This window comes from Enoplosus armatus, chromosome 3 (assembly GCF_043641665.1).
Source record: "Enoplosus armatus isolate fEnoArm2 chromosome 3, fEnoArm2.hap1, whole genome shotgun sequence".
In the NCBI taxonomy this organism is placed as follows: domain Eukaryota; kingdom Metazoa; phylum Chordata; class Actinopteri; order Centrarchiformes; family Enoplosidae; genus Enoplosus; species Enoplosus armatus.
In genome coordinates, this window is record NC_092182.1 from 3,661,324 (window position 1) to 3,677,696 (window position 16,373).

The window sequence follows — 16,373 nt, forward strand, 5'->3', positions numbered from 1 at the left end:
AACAGTAACATACTGTTGTTACATAATGTCCTCTGTGGCTTTGAAGGGGACTATCCGAAGTTATCAAAAATAATATCTCGGTTTTGCCGCGTGACTTATTTTAACAGAAAGCCTGTGTTGCAGACTTGGCGCATGGAGTCTAACAAAAGATGCGATCGAGTTGCATTATGGGAAGTGTTTGAAGGGTCCAGCGTTTTCAGAGCTTGACCCATATTAGGGACTGAAAGTCAGGATATCTAGGCCTCTGCTGCTTTGATTTTGATCATTCATTAATCTCTTTGAGTGCCCCAATAATATGAAATTGCAATACTGAGTCTCTGGAGAGACCCCTTTTCTTAAACTAAATGTGTTGGGGGGGGGGGCGTTAGGGATTTATATTATTATGAACAGATACATAAGGTACATGTAGTTGATAGGTGACATTTGAGTAGTTGTTAAACTTTGTATGGGGTGTTACTTGTAATAGCCTGCTTTCACCGGCAGATGGCAGTAGATAACAACACTCAGACAGGCAGAGGTAACGTAGGGACAGAAATCTGAAGCACTCAAGAGCTACCACATTATCATTGATCGAGTTTACATTCTATTGCTATCAATATTACAAGTGAACACATCCATGCTCTTCACTTCTTTCTTAATTTAGAGTTAGCTGCCTGCCAGAGGCGCCTGTAGGCCCCCCTTATTTCTACCATCGTCGCGCCAAATAGTATGAGGTCTTTCTATTTTATGTAAACACGCTTCTGGTTAAATATTTGGTTTTAATAAGAATACTTCGAGGGGAATAAAAATTCGAGTGCTTTTACGGCACGTATATAGGCAACCCTGTGACGTATTCGTAGCTAGATGCGTTTCGAAGCACGGGATTGACCGTGAGGGCGGAGTTCTTCCTGTTGACAAGGCGGAGCAACGGAATGTGCGGCGAGCGAGGCGACTCAGATCGAGCGCACCCACAGCAGGAAAGCAAGAAACGGTAGGAGACGTTTGGCGCGGCTAGTAGACTAGCTGCTGACAGCGGAGGAAGAGAAACCGAGGTCCACGGCTCATTTGCTTTCCAGTATATTCTCTTTGAGAAAGGACCGCGAGACATAGAGACGCTCGTACAGGCACTAAGAGAGAGTTGGTGCGGTTTAACTGCGTGTCGTCCTCATTCCCTAGTCGGCCGTCGACCGAAGCTTGCCCTGCGCAGGCAGACGGAAATAACATTACCTTGAAAATGCCTCCCATCGAAAACGACACCGGGAAGAATGAACTAAAATCTCGGATACGGCAGCTTATTGACTCCAATCAAGTGGTGGTTTTCAGCAAAAGCTACTGTCCGTATTGTGTCAAGGTAAGGTGATCTTATCTATACGTCCGACGGGGGGAGAGCTTGAGTTTGTAAACTTCCATCTTTTACCGCGAAGTGCACGGGCTTGGTCTAATTGCTGGCTTTTCCTTGTTAAGTCAATGGCCCGACCTCGATTATTTGGTGGCTGAATGCAAAGTTTCTATTTCACAGCCAACTTAACACCTAATCATATACCTCGAGCAGAAGACGTACTGTCAATTCGGCACTTGTTTCTTTGACGTTCACACTTATACATATATATATATATATATACACACACACACACACACACATATATTCATAATATGGTTTCTTGTAACAACATTCCTTCTTCCGCCAACATAAGGTTGTGTGATGTTATTGACACAAAGCTATGTTTTGTGACACATTTAAATGATGGGTGTAGCGTATTTCAAAGTTCTGCGAATATGAATTTGCTTTTCACGTCTGTGTGTTGTTGTTTTTTTTGTAGGTGAAAGACTTGTTCAAAGAGCTGAAAGTCGAGTGTAATGTGGTGGAGTTGGATCTAATAGGTAAGATGGAGACGTGCAATGTCTCATTTGATGATGTCTCACGGGATTTGTTGCACAGTTCAATGGGGGCCGGTTGGAGATGAGTGTTTTCTTTGAGAAGCAGGCTAACAATAGAAGAAGAAAAGAAACAGCAACCTCAAATTTAAGGATTGTCAAAAGTTAATGATCAGTCCAATGTTTTGTGTGTATCAAAACTCAACAACACACGCGCGCACTGGTCTAGGGTCCATGCAGGACTTAATGTTGTACAAAGAGATTTCGTCTTTGGTACAATGTTCTTGATTTTATGATGCTGAAATTAGCAACATCTTTTAGGTGTTATAGTCTTGTACATTGGTAACACTTTCCCCCACACATTTAGCATTTCTAAGCCGTAAAATGAACATTGAGTAAATGTTCATGTGTTTGTCAACAACTATCACTATAACCCAAGAGTGCTGTATGAACAGATGGTGAATGACAGTACAGCAAACCACAGTGGTAATAATATAGAGTATGACCTCATAAGAGAAGTTATAATTGTTGACAAATACTGCACACTGATACTAACCACTTAAAGTGTTTCGTGTTTATTCACTTTTAAATGCTGTTTATATGTTGGGTGTTTCACCTAGTTTTTGCTTTGTCCTTTCATGTAGGTGTTGTCAGTTTGCACAACAAACAATGAAATGCATTTTCATGGTCGAGTTTGAGTCTGCACAGTTTTCCTGCCAACACACTTTGTAGTTGTCCTCCACGATAAAGTAGGGATGTTGCGTTACCCCAGACTGTGCTGTGGTCTTCCTTTTTGCAGCAGCACCAAACATGCTGAGTCACTCACTGAAGATATCTTGGCCTCGTGCCATATCTCCGTGAACTCCACCTCTCTGCTCTGTCTTGCCGAGTTATTCCTGTTACACTCTCAGCTGTGTGTTGAAGGTAGCGCATAGGGATGTTGCTGATCAATCAACGAATGATTGACAAACTTAATCACCACTTAAGAATATGATTTGATCAGAATGTATAGCCAACACAGTTTCAGCTAAGGAAATTGCTTATCACCATGTAGCACTTACGCGTTGGCTCGCTAATTCCAGCCAGATTGACAATTCTTTTGTCAATTGTGGGAAGTAACTGCCGATGCAGAGTTTGCCTGCAAGAGGCAACTTGACATCATGTGAGATTAAAGTTCATTAAAAGTCCTGCGACAACAGGTGGGCAGCAATTGATATAACATCACACTCCCATCATGACAACAGATACTAGTGCAGATTATGCTGTGGCTGTGGAAGATTGATTGGCTGGTGTCCTTTTTAAAATCATAAAACAGGACACCTCAAGCAAAGATCCGGTTAACCTTCTGTCTAAATGAGCGGGAATATTATACTGCAGGTAACCACAGCAACAGTGCTGCTTTGTATTACTAGCAACTGACTAGTGAATCAGACTTCACTATGGGTTAAACTGACTACATACAAACCTTTTTGAAAAATGGGTGACTATTTGAGCACAGCCTCTGGCTTTTCCTTGTACTAGCAGTAAGCGGCCAGACTTGGAGGTTTGCTGATACTGACAATGATGAACTCCAGTGGAAGTGTCATGTCGCACTTCTCTGTTTATTATTTTTGCATATCATTTGGGTATCACCAGTTACTCAGCGAGGCGGTACTTCAAAAGAAAACACATGATTCAGCGGTAGTACTGCTATTACCATATGAAAAGTAGATGTATTGAAGGTTATCATTCAAGAACCCTGTGAACCTGCACTTAAACAACATGAACCCTTCTGTCCAGAGGATGGAACCAACTACCAGGAGATGTTGCTCGAGATGACTGGACAGAAAACTGTTCCTAATGTCTTCATCAACAAGACTCACATTGGCGGCTGTGACAAAACAATGCAGGTGAGGAACAAATGTGTGCTTCTAATTGGCTGTCTTGAAGGGATTTTGTTCTTTGGCGCTCAAACTCTTCAGTACATGATTTCCATGAATTGTTACTCAATCAAGTTGCTTGTTCAGATGCCAGAATCTGTGTACAAATGAGGGTTAGGTGATGTTTGAAGCTCAACCTACTAGTTTTTTATTTGCATAAATATTTGTGTTTCTTCCCTCCCAACCACAGAAAAACAGAATACTTAATAGACCTTTTGTTGCAGCAGACATGTCAGGAAAGCAAGGGGTGTAACCAAAAACATTTAGGTGTGCCGCGAGCCATGCATGTTCCCTCTGAGCAAATACTTTCATTCCTTCCCCCGAGAGTACCTGGAACTTGGATTCAGTACCTCATCCTGAGCAGTGCCGAAATTTCCCCCAGAGCGGAGCTAGTACAGTGGAATCAAAAGCAGAACCTGTGATCACCAACAAGTTACTGGTTGTTCAGTTCCTGTAGTGGAAAGGGCCTATATGTGCTGGTCCGTATTGTTTATCATGCTGATGGTATACGTGATCATTTACATGCAGCACAGAGCCATCGATTCAAGTTCACATTAGTGGCATGTACTGTTTCTATGTACCTAATAGAAATGAACCACACCTACCTAACATGTATTCTTAGTATCAATCTCCATTTTCTGCAAACATTCTTGACTTAATTTTAAGTGTCCGCTGGATGATGCGGCCGCATATCATCACCACATGATCAACCTACATAAGTGCTGTATTGATACATACATTGTGTTAATGTTTAATGTTTCAGGCTCATAAAGACGGCAGCCTGCAGCAGCTACTGAGTGGAGAAAATGAAGCTTATGACTACGACCTGATTGTCATCGGGGGAGGATCTGGAGGCCTGGCCTGCTCAAAGGTGACAGAAAGAAGTGCAATACATTCCCAGTGTCACCTGTTTACAGCTTTATTGTAGTGGACGTTGCTCTGTTGTGCAATTTTTGTGGTTGGCACTAAACAAAAAAAAAACTGAAACTGAGGCTGATGTTGTAATGCTGTAATCAGTAACAGTTATGTTTGAGTCATTAACTGTTTCCACTTGTATACTGAATGCAGAGACGTATTGGTAAATTATGGATTTCTGTAATGTTGCAGTAACATTGACTCTGTTGCCAATAGGAAGCTGCTATATTGGGGAAGAAGGCCATGGTACTGGATTATGTTGTGCCCACACCAAAGGGAACCAGCTGGGGTAAGATACCTCCACTTTAGGATACCTAGTTAGATACATGCAGTATTTTATTTTCATCTGATTTGGTTGGTAACTGACCATTTCCCACGTGTTGTTAATGTGTTCTGCTGTGGCGATCAGGTCTGGGTGGAACCTGCGTGAACGTGGGCTGCATTCCCAAGAAGCTGATGCACCAGACGGCCCTGCTGGGCACTGCTGTGCAGGATGCGCGCAAGTTCGGCTGGGAGTTTGACGAGACAGGTGAGGGCTCAGAGGATCGACCCAGGAGGTCACGGAGGGGGGACATCGCACCGGCTTGCCGTGGTAAATCAGAGGCGAGCCTTGTCAGTAGTCACTTGTCATTCCACTGATTCCACTGATGGGCGTCTGTCTGTCTGTCTGTCTGTACTCAGTGAAACACAACTGGGAGACGATGAAGATGGCGGTGAACAACTACATCGGCTCATTGAACTGGGGCTACAGGGTGGCACTGAGAGACAAGAATGTCAACTACGTTAATGCCTATGCAGAGTTCATTGAACCACACAAAATCAAGGTAAATGAGTACCTGTGATATAAAGGAACCTTCAATGTACTCGTACAGACGTTTATGTGGGATTGCTGGTTTGGTTTCAGTTTTAGGAGACATGGCAGCATTCTCCATGGCTACAATATGCAACTTTTTATTTTGAAATGTTGTCCAGCCTGTTGTGGCAACCTTTTTTTTTGTTTTTTTGTTTTTTTGTCTTTTTGTCTTGAACAGGTTTTTTTTTTATTCAGAAATGTTGTTGTTGGCTTTCATACTTGTGATCACATCACTAGAAGTGTTTCCCACAGGTTGAGACAGCATGGCTCGTGATGGGCGGGTCACACAAAGTTTTCTGAATAACTCGAGAGAGACCTGACATCAGTAAGCTGTTGTGTTGGCTAGCTAACTTATCGATGCATCACTTTGCACTGAGTGTTCAATCTGGCAAACATCACCAGCTAGCCAGTCCAACTAGTAAATTGTAAATTCAAATATTTGTGAAGTTATTACTTTGGCACGGTCCGACTCTGCAGTGACAGGCTGCCTGAAGGTTTTTGTCTTGTTCTTGTTCTTGGATCTCCTCCACCTCTGGTCTCCCCTCTGTGTTTGCCATTCGGATGGCAGCGACACTACATGAGCTTGACGTGGCTAACCGGGCTAAGCCGATTAGCATGCTACAGCTGAAAGTCAACAACTGGTGCACTGCCAGTTAAAACTAGCGCTCTAGAATTCCTGTTCCGCACGTGCGAGTAATTGCGATAAATAAACTACTATGGGGCTGAAGGTCCACTGCTCTGTGTGTATCATGAAATGGCAGTTGCAGTCCTGATGGGAAACCAAATCGGAATTCAGACCTGGGCGGGCCGCCCAAGTAGAGCCTATGAATGGGAAATGCTGCCGAGCTACCCAAAACAAATAGAAAACGTTTCAAAACACCATGAACATTTCTGACAAAAATGCTCATATAATATTCTAGCTCTGTGTTCCTTGTAGCGTCTGCTTCAACAATAACTTCTTTTTGAATTTTCTGGCAGGCAACAAACAAACGAGGGAAAGAGACGTTTTACACGGCAGCCAAGTTTGTCTTGGCTACAGGCGAGAGGCCGCGCTACCTGGGCATCCCTGGAGACAAGGAGCACTGCATCACCAGGTAAGCGCACAATGCCAGTTACATGGTGGCTCTGACTTGCTGTGTTACTGGAAGCCCCATCCAGAGGTCATGTTTAGACCAGGCTTAAGTTCAGCAGATGTCTGCCCCATAGTGTGTGATCTCTGAAAGCACAAACACACCCGCTAATGATCTGGATGCTTGTATCCTCCACAGGTGGCTTTGCCTCAGGGTATCCATTAATCTCCCAGCTGTCTAAATGTTGAGTGAGATTATCTCTGGTGTCTCTGGTGATTATGGTACTGTTTTGGCAACCTATAAATGGTCTCATGCTGCTCACTTAGCCCCACAAAGCCTCAGACCAAAGGTTGGTGTGTGACATAAGACACAACCCCAGCCCGGCCACTTCTGTATGGACAATAGTTAGGGCCCGAGCACCGAATGGTGATTTCTAAGCATTTGAGCTTTTGTGGAATGCAGTTGCCGTGGTGAGGCGTGAAACAGGAAGGGATGCTCTAAAACTCATGAAATGTGGCACACACGTCAGAAGTGGTGAAAGTTTTTATTTGATATGAGTCTTGGGCTTGGGTCTGACAATATGGCTCAGTAGCGCCCCCTACAAAAATCGACACCTAGATGTACAAAATCTGGTGGGCACATGTCCAGACATACAAAAAAGCCTCTTGGTGCCATGCCCTACACTCTACAGGAAGTCGGCCATTTTGAATTCTCTGAAGTTATTGTTGGCTGAAGGGCAGTTCAGCTTCATGTTTTACCCCCACTCTGTTTGATGACCTCTCCGTTTGTCTGCGTTTGTCCACCAGTGACGACCTCTTCTCGTTGTCTTACTGTCCGGGAAAGACCCTGGTGATTGGGGCGTCGTACGTGGCTCTGGAGTGCGGCGGCTTCCTCGCCGGCCTGGGTCTCGATGTCACCATCATGGTCCGGTCCATCCTACTGAGGGGCTTCGATCAGGACATGGCCAACCGTGCTGGAGAACACATGGAGGAGCACGGCATCAAGTTCCTCCGCAAATATGTCCCTGTAAAGGTGAGCGTTAACTAGACAGCTGTGTGCGTGCATGCAAGTGAAAGTTCTTCCTCAGCTAAAATACTCTGTGTGTGTAATTGTACAGCATCAGATTTATGCTCCATCTTGCAAGTTTTATCTCTCAGCTAGACATTTCACATGAGCACAAATATTTTTGTCCACTGACTTTCGTGTGTGTGTTTGTCAGGTAGAGGAGCTGGAAGCAGGCACTCCTGGCAGGCTGAAGGTGACAGCCAAGTCCACAGAAACCGATGAGATCATCGAGGGAGAGTACAACACTGTATGTCCCGATCTATCAGTTCATCCTGCCCTTAACTCTCCCATCTGTTACTGGTGTTACTGTTGTAGAATACTGTGGAAGTTATTAGTGCCTCTCTTAAGCTAGCAAGCTCAACAACTGCTACCAAATTTAGCCAGTTAACTCCTGTTAGAGCAGCTGGAGCAGCAATGATGCTAACGTTATACCGAATCAACCAAACAGAGGCTTCTAGCTAGTCAGGCCGCATGCATGTTAAGCTAAACAAGTAAAAAGGAGCTGTTAGTTTCTGTACTGTGTTTTTATTTTTATTGGCCACGCCTGGTCAAATGTAGATATGATGTTTCTATCTGATCAGTAATTTTCACATTCTGATATAATTTGACCTTCTTTTTTTTTTTTTTTAATCTTTACATTAAAAATCAAAGCTAACCATCCAGTTTTGGTGCCAGTCTCAAAAAAAAGCAAGAAAGCTGTCACGCAGGGTTGAAATAATCTGTTTAAACCAATGAAAACATGAATGTGTTGTAGTTTCCATTTCTCTAGTTTTTACTACTTGCATTTCCTCCCAAGCTTACATTTAGCCATTGTTGTGTCAATGAAATATCTGCAACTTCCCTGTAGGGCTAGGGTTAGAGTGACCTTCCTTTAAACTTAACAAGCCATTTCTTTTGTTCTTCAGGTGTTGATAGCAGTGGGCAGAGATGCGTGCACAGACAAGATTGGCCTGGACAAGGCAGGGGTCAAAGTCAACCCCAAGTAAGTTTATAATCTCATTGTATATATATTTTTTTCTCCTACATGCGTCCATCCTGTTACATGGGGCGGCCTGTGCCTTTAAGACTTGTGGTATAATCATGGTGATTCAGCAGTTATTGTCATCCCATGGCTCTCTGCAGGAGTGGTGTGTGTGTGTGTGGAGATTTGGTAGGGATAGAAGGGGGGTGTCTTGTTAGCAAGAAGAGAGTCCCTGTACAGTGTGTGAGCTTTTTAATGGTATTAATACATTATTTAAATGTAGCTTTTTCATGCTGGTGGACTGCTCTTACTTTTTTAGACTCAGTTTGGGAAGATTTTGTCCCTTTTTTTCCCCCTGCCCATTTATAATTTCAGATAAACTTGAGATTAAAACAATCTTATGAATCTGTATGTTTTGCAATTGATTATTCCAATGTTACAAGCATAGAAAATGTTGGTTTTTCTTTTGAGGATGTTGTCTTTCCACAATTTTGTGAATGACCGAATGATTCTATGAGGCCGACATGGATTAAGACAGCATGAGGCCGGCTTATAAGAGCGCTCTGTGAGTCATATGCCCCAGTCTTATGACCTTTTTAGTAGTATTCAGATGAGGCCAACACATAGCTAGAGGGCCGCTGGGTTCAGGGGCCATCAGCAGGTTTGCTTGTTCTGCTGCTGTACGGTGTAGAAAACAACGTGGCTTATATAAATACTACTACAGTGTGTGTGTTTCTCCATTCTGTCCAACATGACCTTAGACCCACTTCATTTGATTTCCTCGTGATGGCTAGATGGCATTCATGGAGGTGTATATCTTGTTTACCTGTAGATACCTAAGATATTTAGAATAAATGCTAACATTGAGCAAAGATTATTAATCAGAATCAGCCCTTTCAGACTGTTTTCCATAAATAAATGTTCCCACGGGTCCTTTGAAATCCTTGAAAGTTTGAATTTGAAAATAAGACGTGGGTCATTGAAAGTGCTTGGATTCATTTTGTGCAATAGAAATTGAAGTGGACATGTTTTGTGTTGTAAAGCTGGTGCTAATTTAATATACAAGGAGTTACAGCTCAGCTAACACAATGTATTGTTTTGCTGTGCTCTCAGAGAAGGCAAGAGTCAGAAGAGACCACGTAGTCTGCCGTCACTGTAACACAGCACATTTGAGAAGCGTTCACACATTCAAGCCTCCCCCTCTTTTGAATTGCTGTCTGTGAGCTTCTGTAAAGCCTTCTCATTATACAAAATCTCAGCGTTGTAACCGTAATTAGCCTTGATCCGTGTCTTAAACTATGCTGTGTAGGTCCTTGAATTTGAGGGAATTGGGCCTGAAAAGTCATTACATTTGAGGTTAAACAAAGTGTGGGAACCCTGTAGCGTAATGTTACTTCATAAAAAGGTCTAAAATAGAAATGGAGTCTGGTTTGTTCTTCCTCACTGACCTCACCGTACCGTCCTCCAGGAATGGAAAGATTCCAGTGAACGATGAAGAGCAGACCAATGTCCCCCACATCTACGCCATTGGAGATATTCTGGAAGGCAAGTGGGAGCTGACACCCGTGGCCATCCAGGCCGGCAAGCTGCTGGCACGACGCCTCTACAAGGGCTCAAAACTCAAGGTACCTGGAGCTTTAAGAGACACTTGCGCTGTAGACCAGCTAAAACTAGGATTTCCTGTCGGCACGTCAGATTTTTAATGTTTGATGACGTTTATTTACCCAAAGGATCAACATCACTGTGACATCATAATGTCCTTTTTTTTGGCCACTATTCAACACCATATCTCAAGAACAGAAGAGGAGATTGTGACCATATTTCACAGTTGGAACGGGATTTTAGCCATAATGTAAGAATGAATAGGGCGATTCCAGATTTCACACACACACACACACGTTGACTGGGTGGTCACCGGAACGTCACGCGCCTAGCTAATTGTGATCAAGTGAGAGTATTGTATTGTTAAAACTGAGAATAAAAGTTCTAAAACAAAACTTGTAAAATGCAACAAGGGTGAACACTTCTTATATACATTTCTGATGTGATGTTAATTTTGTAGGCAATATTGTTTTGAAAAATTAGGAACTCCTATATGACAGCCGGAGGCTTTCCATAACTAACAGTAATTCATTGTCTGTGTTTTATGCAGTGTGACTACGTCAACGTTCCCACCACTGTCTTCACCCCACTGGAGTACGGTGCCTGTGGTCTGTCAGAGGAGAGAGCCACTGAGCTCTACGGGCAGGACAACATTGAGGTACACACTCACATGGGTTAGAACAATTTGCAGACATGGAAGATTTATAATTGGATGAAAAAAAAAAACCTTCCTGTTATTCTTAGATAATGCAGGTGGTTGAAGTTCACACTGTAATAGGCCATCACTGTGTTTCCGGTCTCCTGTGTTCAGGTGTACCACAGTCTGTTCTGGCCTCTGGAGTTCACTGTGCCCGGCAGAGACAACAACAGATGCTACAGCAAGATCATCTGCAATAAACTGGACAACGTAAGATCTTTGCTGCTTTCACACAGTATTCATTCTGAGGGCGTAGCAGCCAGGAAGGTGTCACATTGAACGATCCTGTTTTGTCCATACTGTCGCGCTGTAGGATCGAGTCATAGGGTTCCACTATCTGGGTCCAAATGCTGGAGAGGTGACCCAAGGCTTCGGTGCGGCCATGAAATGTGGTGCCACCAAGGAGCAGCTAGACGGCACCATCGGCATCCACCCAACCTGTGCTGAGGTAAGGGGTCAACTCCATCTCTCTCAATATGCCAGAATGTAAATGCTTATTTATTTATTTACGCCGTTATCTCAGGAACACCTTGAGGGAGTTTTGCCACAAATGTCCACTTGGCTGAACTGATTTAGAATCTGGTGGTCAAAGGTCACTGTGACCAGAGATTGTGACCATATTTCACAATTGGTCACAATCAAAGGTCATTGTAGAGACGACAAATAGACATGAATGTAAACTGCAACTTGACTGGTTGGTGGAGGCATACAACCGTGGGGCGTCATAACTGGTCAGCAGGTGTCACTGAATGCGTTCACATGCACATGGGTATCCTGGTTATGATCAGGTTTTTGGAGCATCAGGGTTTTGCGTTGTGCAGATCTTATCCTGGTCTCAGGAACGCGGATAAGGCCTCATCCTGGTTGTTAGAAACGCGGTTATGCTACCTGGAGTAGTCCGCTAGAAACCAGGATACTGTGGCGTATATCCAGCCTTCTGGACATCCTTTGAGAAACCAAGACACAACTGCACACAGGTGAGCAGGGACCTGGATACTGTTAGAATCATTTATACAGGGAGATGAATAACCAGGTTTCTCATGTACCAGGTTAACATCATATCCCAAAGCAGGAAAAGGCTCAAAACCAGGATACTAGTGCACATGTAAACACACTCTCTAACTTGCATTAGATTTATCTAAGAGCAAAATTAAGACTTGCTTAACACTACAAACCAGTCTATATTACCTTCGTGAAACTGCGTAACATAACATTGTTTTTTCTTATGGCATGTTGCCATAGTCTTCTGTTGAGTAACCAGGAAATGATCAAATACTGTGTACACAATGCTGCGCACCCTTTCTGCTAAAAAAAACAAACATGTTGAACTCCTCCAGAAACCTCTGCATGTTTGTAGATGTCTGTGTCTGTACATTGCAGGCTGATTTCTTTTAAAGATTTGCTCGTGGGTGCCATATGTAACATGAAGTACAGAACAGCGAAGACAAAAACTCCTGCTGAACCATTTCCTGCTCCCTCGCTAGCTTTTTAGTCTAATTCTGTGTGAATGATCTCGCTGTGCCAGGCACAGATTTGATCAGAACACATAAAACAGGGGCAGCCACAGGCAAAGGCTTAAAGTATTAACATGTCCGTTTGTCATGGAAGACCGTTTTTTAATCATGTTTCGTTTTCTGCTGATCTTATGCTGAATAAATATTTTAATTTCTATTTTTTTTTTCTGTCTACCGTTATACATGCTGTGCATTAGTTAGCTTAATTAAAGCTCTCAGCATTACACATTCATTATGTTAATGTAGTGTTAAGTACAGCGTCGTCCATCTGTACATATGTTCTAGACACACCTTTTTTAAATTGTTAAACATGCGTCCCTGAAAGTGCTGCATAATAACGCTGCACTGCCTGTCGCGTGTTTCTCCCTCTCCATTTTAGATCTTCACCACTTTGGAGGTGACCAAGAGTTCCGGCGGAGACATCACCCAGTCCGGCTGCTGAGGTTAAACCCTGCTTGTTTAGCGGGCTGCTCTCATGTTAGACTCTCCTACCAAGCCCTCTCATCTTAGCTCCCAGTCAACCTTTAAGCTCAGCCTCACCTCCAGCTGCCCAGTTTACAGGGCGGTTGTTTCTCAGGACAAACCCGACACCGTGGCCAGCGTCTGAATCAGTGAAAGCACTCATTTAGGCTGGCTGGGAACTAAAGAGGTGGCTGAAAGACGCCAGAGCTGAGGTATGTATGAGTCTCTAGCTCTGGCTGCGGTAGTCTGATATGAGGGCAGCCTGCTGAACAGCGGGGTTACTCTGCTGGTATTTCTCCTGGGCTCCGCCAGTGTGTCCTTCTCAGAGGAGCACCAACACACACTCTACTGCTGAGTATATGTGTGTGTTTGGGCTGTTTGTGACGTCCTGGCCCGTAACCTAAAATGCTATGGTGGGCGAGGATCGATGTCCCTCTGCAGAAGCACCCGACGGTGGCCCTAATCCTTCGTCCAATCCCCAACTTCAAACACTTCTCAATCACCCCCAGTGTACAGATGGCATGCAGACTGAAATTGACTCAAGCAAGACCGATTTAAATTGGCACACAACCAGGGCTTGAATAGATCCACGGCTCTGAACTCTGGTCCAGCTTGTGATGGAAACGTAGTATTTCATCCGGAGTATGCGTATAGATTAAATGTCATCACTTCTCTTTCGTCGAGCCTTCATCGTTCCACACCAGGATGACATTTTACATGTACACGTGTTTGTCTTTGCTGTGTGGAGGCACCTGGGCTTTTCTGCCTTTTAAAGAGGGCTCCCTTTTTATCTCGACCAAAGTGTGTATCTAAACAAGTCTGCAGAGAGGGATCAAGAGCAAATTCACACCCTTCAAACGTCGATGTGCTGCATCACATTATCCGATTGAGCTTCACAATTGAATGGAAAACGCGGCCTGAATTGTGGTGAATGTTTGTGTTTAAGAAAAAAAAAAAAGCATTGTCACAAGTTTTTACTCTTAATTTAATGCTTGTTTGTTGCGATCTTGCTGTTTGCCTCTACTACATTATGTGTATGTAAAAGATATATTCGATCTTCTCTAGGACAGTATTCTGACTGCTGTCAGTGAGTGACTTTGGTCATCTGTATAAATGACTTGTTGGTGTCAAACCACTGTAGATTACTTTACTCTCTCTCTCTCTCTCTCTCTCTCTCTCTCTCTTTCTCGAGATTTAATAAAGGATGACTTCACCTTCGGTTTTGTCCCGCTTATTCATTTTCCGATTGTTGTGTTGTTGAGATCAAAATGAAGGGCTGGTGTGATCCCATCACCTCCAGTTACTTATTGGTTTAAATGGCAGTCCTAAATTGGAAAAGGGGGCAGCAGTGTAATATATGTCCTGGCTTCCCAGCACTGGCGTACATCAGGAGGTTGTTGTATTTGAGAACTAATAAAAACAAACAGCAGGTTATAGTCCAGCCTTAGTCATACATATTCCATTCAGCTATTAAGGTTATGTAGTGTGTGTATATAATAGAGCTTGTGTTGGCTGTCATTTTTCAGATTGTGTCCTTTATGGGTGGTAGTTTTTGAACTTTGACATTAGTTAAGACATTTCTGACATTTCCAGCCTCTGCTAATGAACCAACAGTTCATGTAAATGAGGGGCTTATTATGTTAACAGGGGTCACAATCACATTTTTAAGATTTTCACATCACAAAGATTTAGACTGTACATTCAGACCAGGTCTCTGTATTCTCCTCTATGGAGCCCAATATTAAAGTGCTCAGTAGTAAATAGTTAAGACATTATGAAATAAAAAATGTCTGATGAATGCAAAATGTATAACTGAACAATTTATTTAATATATTATTTATATCAAACACTGTGGTTCATTGTCCCCGGGTGACCCTGCTGCAGCACAGTGTAAAGAGAGGCGAGACGAGGTGGTTTGGACGTTTTGAGTGCTGCGCAGACGCAGGTACCGCCGATCAAAATCCACAATTGAATTGGGCAGCCTATTCACGTCATCTACATCAGAGGGCTGCGGAGAAATAAAAGCATAATTTCCTCTTGGTGCCTGTGTTTCTGTGGGACTATTCAGCCTCCACAAGTGGCGGCCTTGATCAATGACGTCCGGGCTGGTGTGAAGCCTTTGTTGGGTTCACCTGCTCGCATCAGAAAACGCTGTCACCTGCACAGGCTGCCATGGCAACTCAGGCTTTGAAGAGTTTCATTTGGCTGATGCCCATTTTATGTAGGACAATATATCAGTGATATGAGCTAAATGATTCACCGATTCCACTGCTGAGGGCCTCAAAGCTGACTGGCAACATGAGTTCCCGCTACCTACACAAGGTATGGGGTCTCCCTGTCCCCTGATGGCCTTAATAGTACATCAGAGGCCTTTCCACCCTCAATACAGGTATTGGAATGAAATACTCATGTTTCTTTTTATTCCCAGGTTTTTAGTGTAAGGACAAATGATAAAACTTCTAAATGAGAAGGAGAACAAACTAATCCTGTCGTTTGTGGTCATTTTGTGTCTCTTTGTGGTCATTTTGTGTGTCTTTGTAGTCGTTATGCATCTGTTTTGGGTTCTTTTGTGTCTTGTAGTTCTTTTGTAGTTTTGTGTCTCTTTATTGTCGCTTTGCATCTATTTGTGGTCATTTTATGTCTATTTGTGGTCGTTTGTGACAATTTGGCGTCACTTTGTGGTTGTTTTGCATCTGTTTGTGGTCTTTTTGTGTCTCTTTGTAGTAGTTTTGCTTCTCTTTGTGGTCGTTTTGTGTCTCTTTCTAGTGGTTTTGAGTCTCTTTCAGTGACAAAATGTCCTCCCAACATCCAAAAACAACCACATCTTTTTGAGGATGTATAGTTGTTCTACATATAGAGAGCAAAATATTTGATCAAAATGAATGACAATGATCAAAAGCTTAACATGAGAGTGGAAACATGCTTCAGTGTCTTTGAACGTGTCTGCTCGGTAGTTTATTTCTGCGAATATCTTGCAACAACCAACCGAAACGTTGTTACTTAACCACCCTTCAATAAGGAAGTGACATTTGAAACAGCTAATGTTGGAACAAGAGCTCTGACAAACCCCAGTGGACTTCAGTCTAGCCTCTTCATCTGTCATGTAACTTAATCTCTTGACTTCCCTGTATTATGGCTGATACCATCTGTCCTTTGTGATTACTTTTATTCATTTTAAACACCCTCGTTTGAAAGACCGGGCTAGTTTGCTTTGACTCCTGCGGCAGATAGCAGCTTCGTGGATGACGCAGTTGAGGATAAAGTGTCCTGGAAAAGCTGGAAGTTGCCAGATGGAAACTCGAGCCCTCTCTGGCACCACCGGTGTGTGTAATCACTGAGAAGTCAAAAATCCCTGTCTCACTATGACTCGCTGGTTTCAACAGACTCCTTATCATCGCTGGCCCGGCACGAGCTGTTGTTGAAGCCCATGCTTGTGCAATCAAATCTCTCATATATGACAG

The 16,373-nt window shown here is 43.3% G+C and overlaps 1 protein-coding gene across 3 annotated transcripts; it reads left to right on the plus strand.

The window, feature by feature from the left end:
• Positions 1-978: 978 nt before the first annotated feature.
• txnrd3 (thioredoxin reductase 3) lies at positions 979-14,130 on the plus strand. 3 transcript variants are annotated; one of them, XM_070902239.1, is made up of 16 exons: positions 979-1,330; positions 1,800-1,860; positions 3,634-3,743; positions 4,537-4,644; positions 4,905-4,977; positions 5,098-5,280; positions 5,370-5,512; positions 6,520-6,635; positions 7,418-7,643; positions 7,831-7,923; positions 8,582-8,658; positions 10,106-10,262; positions 10,790-10,897; positions 11,051-11,146; positions 11,250-11,384; positions 12,830-14,130. In XM_070902239.1, the coding sequence occupies exons 1-16, from the start codon at positions 1,214-1,216 to the stop codon at positions 12,890-12,892; spliced, it is 1,866 nt and encodes a 621-aa protein (XP_070758340.1). In that variant the 5' UTR covers positions 979-1,213; the 3' UTR covers positions 12,893-14,130. The 3 variants fall into 3 exon arrangements, with proteins under 3 accessions (XP_070758340.1, XP_070758341.1, XP_070758342.1); XM_070902240.1 differs by having other exon boundaries at positions 5,098-5,217; XM_070902241.1 differs by lacking the exon at positions 10,790-10,897 and having other exon boundaries at positions 5,098-5,217.
• The last annotated feature ends 2,243 nt before the right edge of the window (positions 14,131-16,373 follow it).

Bases quoted from the DNA above. Each gene is read 5' to 3' on its own strand.
- txnrd3 (XM_070902239.1), top strand. From the start codon at position 1,214: ATGCCTCCCATCGAAAACGACACCGGGAAGAATGAACTAAAATCTCGG. The intron at 11,147-11,249 runs GTAAGATCTTTG...GTCGCGCTGTAG, and splicing joins TCTGCAATAAACTGGACAAC to GATCGAGTCATAGGGTTCCA. The intron at 11,385-12,829 runs GTAAGGGGTCAA...TCTCCATTTTAG, and splicing joins TCCACCCAACCTGTGCTGAG to ATCTTCACCACTTTGGAGGT.